At 46.1% G+C, this 6,062-nt stretch overlaps 1 protein-coding gene across 1 annotated transcript; it reads right to left on the bottom strand.

Moving 5' to 3' along the window:
- Positions 1-1,975: 1,975 nt before the first annotated feature.
- LOC116972163 (actin-like) lies at positions 1,976-4,606 on the bottom strand. The gene is made up of 2 exons (XM_033019555.1): positions 4,467-4,606; positions 1,976-2,916 (listed from the first exon to the last, which is right to left on the bottom strand). The coding sequence occupies exons 1-2, from the start codon at positions 4,604-4,606 to the stop codon at positions 1,980-1,982; spliced, it is 1,077 nt and encodes a 358-aa protein (XP_032875446.1). The 3' UTR covers positions 1,976-1,979.
- Between the last annotated feature and the right edge of the window lie 1,456 nt (positions 4,607-6,062).

Genomic DNA, 6,062 nt, shown 5'->3' with positions numbered 1-6,062 from the left:
CCACCCACATTCCTATTGTGAGACTAAGCCAACCAATGGAAGCCAAGGGAGGTGTGTAAACCAGCCACTCGGCACCTGGAGTCTAAACTCGCTGACCCACTCATTAATCCAGGTTTGATGGTTTGGTAATATTCACATTTAAAACTAATATTTTTTTAGGATAAATTTGGTCACGGGATGTGGACATTACTGACTAGGCTGACATTTATTCTTCATCCCCAGTTGCCTCTGTATTGAGGAGGGTATTAAAGTGAATTACATTTGTGGGTCTGAACTGTCACATATCGGCCAGTTCGGATTTACAGTATTCCTATTCCTGAAGGATATCAGCAAACCAGAGGGATGTTTACAACAATCTTTATCTTCACTGATACAAGAATTTTATTTTTGTAGTTAATGAATTCCTTAAATTAAATTAAAATTTCACACGTACGATGGTGGGAATCAAACTCTGGCCTCCAAATGAGTGGTCCAGACTTCTGGCTGGTAATTCAGTAACATATCCAACCTACTGGCTTAAACCTTTTCGGTACCTTTTTCAGTGTGAATTGATCCTTGTTGGATTTAACCTCTTGCTACCCGGACATTACCTGCAGGCACAAGAGTCTGCAAATACTGGAATCTTAAGCAAAAATCAAACTGCTGGAGTAACAGTGGGTCAGTCAGTATCTGTAGAGTGAAATGGGTTGACGATGTTTTGGGTTGTGACCTTTCTCTAGACTGATGCCTGCTGATGATTGCTCCAACTAAGCTGGGGAAAATAGCTGTAGCACCGGGCAATATCACAGTCCCCATAACTCCCCCATCTGACACCAGACCACAGAAAGAGTTGTTAGAAAAAGCATTTTTAAGGGGAGAGAGAGGGACAGAGAACTTGAGGCAAAGAATTTCTGGGACAGAGAGGGGCTGGATCTGAAACAGGAATCCAGACTCCAGCTGGACTACCTGACACAGTGCCCAAGTTTTGATTCTGGATGATATTGAGGTGGGCTGCAGTTGTCCATGTGTCCAGCCAAGCTCAACCCTTGGTGGGGATGGGGGGGGGGGGGGGGGGGGGGGGGGGGGGGGGGGGGGGGGGGGGGGGGAGTATGTCTGGATTGAGCAGGTTATGTCAACAGGGGGCCGGGGGGAGGTCTGGATTGGGCAGGTAGTGTCAGCACTGCGGGCACACCTTGAACATTCCGGCGGTTTAAACTATGTTCATTCCGGGCTGCAGAGACTTTACCTTGTTGGTAATTAACCTGCATAGACTGCTGATCCCCACCTTGGAGCTAAAGTTGCTGAGCAAGCTCAGAGCTACCCGTGAGCGAAGGTTTTCCTGTCACAGTCAATCATCAGAACATGAAGTGATATGGACAGACTTGGATAGTTTATTCTTTGAACATTGACTTCATACTCTGTCCCTTCTGCCTCCCATCCTTATCACTGTCTTGAGAGCTCTGATGTCACACCAGAATTCATAAGCTCTTCTATTCTTAAACTACCTCTTTGTAATTAAAAATAACGGTCATTTGATATCTTCAATTTGATCACCTCCAAATCATCAATATGATTAGGTTAGACTGCATTTCAACTCCATCTACTGCCCCAATTCTGTAACTCACATTTACAACCCAAATTTTCTGTTAAGCTCAATCCTTCACTTTCCCTTTGAGAAGAGTTGTGAAGAGTTGCCAATATCTCCCCTGTTGTGCCCATTTGTGTTGGTGTTCTGCAGACAAGCAACTGCAGATGCTGGAATCTTGTGTCCATGGAGGGAATGGACAGACAATATTTCAGGACAGGACCAGAAATATCATCTGTCCATTCCCTACATAGATGCTGCCTGATTCGCTGTGTTCCACAATTTTGCTCCTCCAGTATTCTCTTTGACCAATGATTTCCTCTTTACAAGTAGAGAAATAATCACTTTATCCCCCCCATCCTCCTTCCCTGCATCACAACCTAACGTGTATCAGGCAGACACGGGTGACTGCTCTTTACTCCTGCTTACTGATCCACTTTTGCTGGAAGGTGGAGCCAGAAGCCAGGAGGGAACCTCCGATCCACACTGAATACTTCCTCTCTGGTGGAGCAATGATCTTAATCTTCATGGTAGGCGGTGCCAAGGCTGTGATTTCCTTCTGCATCCGGTCAGCGATCCCTGGGAACATGGTGGTTCCACCAGACAGGACTATGTTGCCGAACAGATCCTTCCTGATGCCCACATCACACTTCATGATGCTGTTATAACAGGTCTCATGGATTCCAGAAGATTCCATCCCAAGGAAGGAGGGTTGGAAGAGGGTTTCTGGACACCTGAAACGCTCATTGCCGATGGTGATGACTTGACCATCAGGGAGCTCGTAGCTTTTCTCCAAGGAGGAGCTGGCTGTCTGCATTTCATATACAAAATTTAGGGCCACATAGCAGAGCTTCTCCTTGATGTCACGGACAATCTCCCTCTTGGCCATGGTTGTGAAATAATACCCACGCTTGGCCAGGATCTTCATCATGTAGTCAGTGAGATCCCGGCCTGTCAGGCCCAGACGTATGATGGCGTGTGGCAAGGCATAAGCTTCGTAGATGGGCACAATGTGACCCACATCATCTCCGGAGTCTATCACAATGCCAGTGGTGCGGCCAGAGGCATACAAGGACAGCACAGCTTGCATGGCAACGTACATGGCTGGGGTGTTGAAGGTCTCAAACATGATCTGGGTCATCTTCTCCCGGTTGGCTTTGGGATTGAGTGGAGCCTCTGTGAGGAGGACAGGGTGCTCCTCTGGGGCCACTCGCAGCTCGTTGTAGAAGGTGTGGTGCCAGACCTTCTCCATGTCATCCCAGTTGGTCACAATCCCGTGTTCAATTGGGTATGTCAGGGTCAGGATGCCCCTCTTGCTCTGGGCTTCATCCCCAACGTAGCTGTCTTTCAGACTTTGGTCATCCTCCTGTAGGAAATATGCGATTAAGGTGGAAAGAGTACAGAAATGTTATGTTGTGGCCAGGACAATTATGGGGAGAGATTGGGCAGGCTAGGACTTTATTCTTTGGAGTGTAGGAGGCCGGGGGTGGGGGTGAATATTATAGAAATATATAAAATCATGAGGGTGATAGATAGGAAGAATGCACAGAGTCTTGTTCCCAGATTGGGGATTCAAGTACTAGAGGGTATAGGTTTGAGAGAAATTTGAGAGAGGAAAAATGTTTAATAGGAACCCAAAGAACAGATCCCCACCCCCCTCCCCCTCCCCCCCCCTCCCCCCACCCCCTCCCCCACCTATGGGTATGTGGAATGAGGCGCCAGAGAAAGTAGTGGGGGTAGGTAGTATATGACTTTACAACATATTTGCACAGGTATGTGGCTAGGAAAGATTGAGAGGGATACAAGCCAGGCCCAGGCAAATGGAACTAGCTTAGGTGGGGCATCTGTCAGAATGGACAGGTTGAGCCAAAGGGCTGTTACTGTGCAGTACGACCATGACTAACATCAACTCTGCATTCCCAACTACCCACAGCATCTTTACACACTGTTCCTACGAACCACTAATTTAAATATTTTATCATTTTGCTGCCAACTTTTAAGGAAGAGTTACTAATACCCAACCTCAAATGTTCCATCTTCAAAGGCTAACTTATATTTAAAAGGGCTTTGCAGTCTTAACTCCTCTAGAACCTCCGGGCAAAATGACTTGCAGTCCCATTTTTAATTTGAAGGAAAGAGCTGGAAACTGCCAGTGATCAGAGACACAAGAAACTGCAAATACCTAAACCTAGATCAAAAATCTGCGGGGATCTCAGCAGGTCAGGCAGCATCCGTGAAGGGAATTGGACAGACAATATATAGTGTTGTGACCCTTCTTTAGATTGATGGAGTAGGAGGGCAACGAAAGGTGGAAAAAGAGAAGACACAGGCAAGAGCATTATCCAAAAGAGCAGGTGTAACCACATTTACTGAAGCAGGAGCACATCTCAGATGTCCAAGAGTGGAAAGCCCTATCAAGGTAACAGATGCAGTAGAAACAGAAAAAGTGTAACACTTGATTGTAGTCAGTGGTCACCACGCTGAGAGAGACAGCGGCAACATTTAAACAAGCACTACAGGTCAGCCAACCTGTTGAAACAGGTATCACTGGAGTCATATTTTAACAAATTGTTTGCCAAAAGACACTAATGGGTCACAGTGGCAACAATTACAAAATTCACCAACTACCAACCCAAGGACTCAAGCACTCAAGACAGAAGTACCATAGATAGAATATCCTGAGCTGGCCAAGGAAAATTAGAATCACTCCATAGACCAATTTCCTGCTCCTCCTGCCCCCGAAAATATATGTTCAGAAAATATCAAGACACGCTTAGATAGGACATTCCATTCACATCTACAGCAAGTAAACAGATAACGCAAAGCATGGAATCACACCAGGACTCAATGCCATGTCAGATATTTCCCACAGTTAACCTTATGCTCGGAGTCAAGGCTTTACATTAAATGTCTCACCTTGTTTCGAGGCCGCCCCACGATAGAGGGGAACACAACTCTGGGGGCATCATCCCCTGCAAAGCCAGCAATGCACATCCCGGAGCCATTGTCCACCACCAGCGCGGTAATCTTATGATCAGCCATGGTTTACAGCGAGTGGGAAGTGACTGAAACGGAACAAAAATCCATTATTGATGAAACAAGAACACAGTAACCAATACACTAGATCAGCAATTCATCATGACCAACCCAATCTATACTCTACCTCAGGTGGACAGGTATCAATGCAATCCTCAGGACGAGCTTCAGCACAACCTGCCTCCACCACAGCCCACTGTATTTAAGGAAGTGATGCTCCACCCACATTCCTATTGTGAGACTAAGCCAACAAATGGAAGCCAAGGGAGGTGTGTAAACCAGCCACTCGGCACCTGGAGTCTAAACTCGCTGACCCACTCATTAATCCAGGTTTGATGGTTTGGTAATATTCACATTTAAAACTAATATTTTTTTAGGATAAATTTGGTCACGGGATGTGGACATTACTGACTAGGCTGACATTTATTCTTCATCCCCAGTTGCCTCTGTATTGATGAGGGTATTAAAGTGAATTACATTTGTGGGTCTGAACTGTCACATATCGGCCAGTTCGGATTTACAGTATTCCTATTCCTGAAGGATATCAGCAAACCAGAGGGATGTTTACAACAATCTTTATCTTCACTGATACAATAATTTTATTTTTGTAGTTAATGAATTCTTTAAATTAAATTAAAATTTCACACGTACGATGGTGGGAATCAAACTCTGGCCTCCAAATGAGTGGTCCAGACTTCTGGCTGGTAATTCAGTAACATATCCAACCTACTGGCTTAAACCTTTTCGGTACCTTTTTCAGTGTGAATTGATCCTTGTTGCATTTAACCTCTTGCTACCCGGACATTACCTGCAGGCACAAGAGTCTGCAAATACTGGAATCTTAAGCAAAAATCAAACTGCTGGAGTAACAGTGGGTCAGTCAGTATCTGTAGAGTGAAATGGGTTGACGATGTTTTGGGTTGTGACCTTTCTCTAGACTGATGCCTGCTGATGATTGCTCCAACTAAGCTGGGGGAAATAGCTGTAGCACCTGGCAATATCACAGTCCCCATAACTCCCCCATCTGACCACAGAAAGAGTTGTTAGAAAAAGCATTTTTAAGGGGAGAGAGAGAGGGACAGAGAACTTGAGGCAAAGAATTCCTGGGACAGAGAGGGGCTGGATCTGAAACAGGAATCCAGACTCCAGCTGGACTACCTGACACAGTGTCCAAGTTTTGATCCTGGATGATATTGAGGTGGGCTGCAGTTGTCCATGTGTCCAGCCAAGCTCAACCCTTGGTGGGGATGGGGGGGGGGGGGGGGGGGAGTATGTGTGGATTGAGCAGGTTATGTCAACAGGGGGCCGGGGGGAGGTCTGGATTGGGCAGGTAGTGTCAGCACTGCGGGCACACCTTGAACATTCCGGCGGTTAAACTATGTTCATTCCGGGCTGCAGAGACTTTACCTTGTTAATTAACCTGCATAGACTGCTGATCCCCACCTTGGAGCTAAAGTTGCTG

This window comes from Amblyraja radiata, chromosome 4, assembly GCF_010909765.2.
Source record: "Amblyraja radiata isolate CabotCenter1 chromosome 4, sAmbRad1.1.pri, whole genome shotgun sequence".
Classification (NCBI taxonomy): Eukaryota; Metazoa; Chordata; class Chondrichthyes; order Rajiformes; family Rajidae; genus Amblyraja; species Amblyraja radiata.
This window is presented reverse-complemented; position numbering and strand designations above follow the sequence as displayed.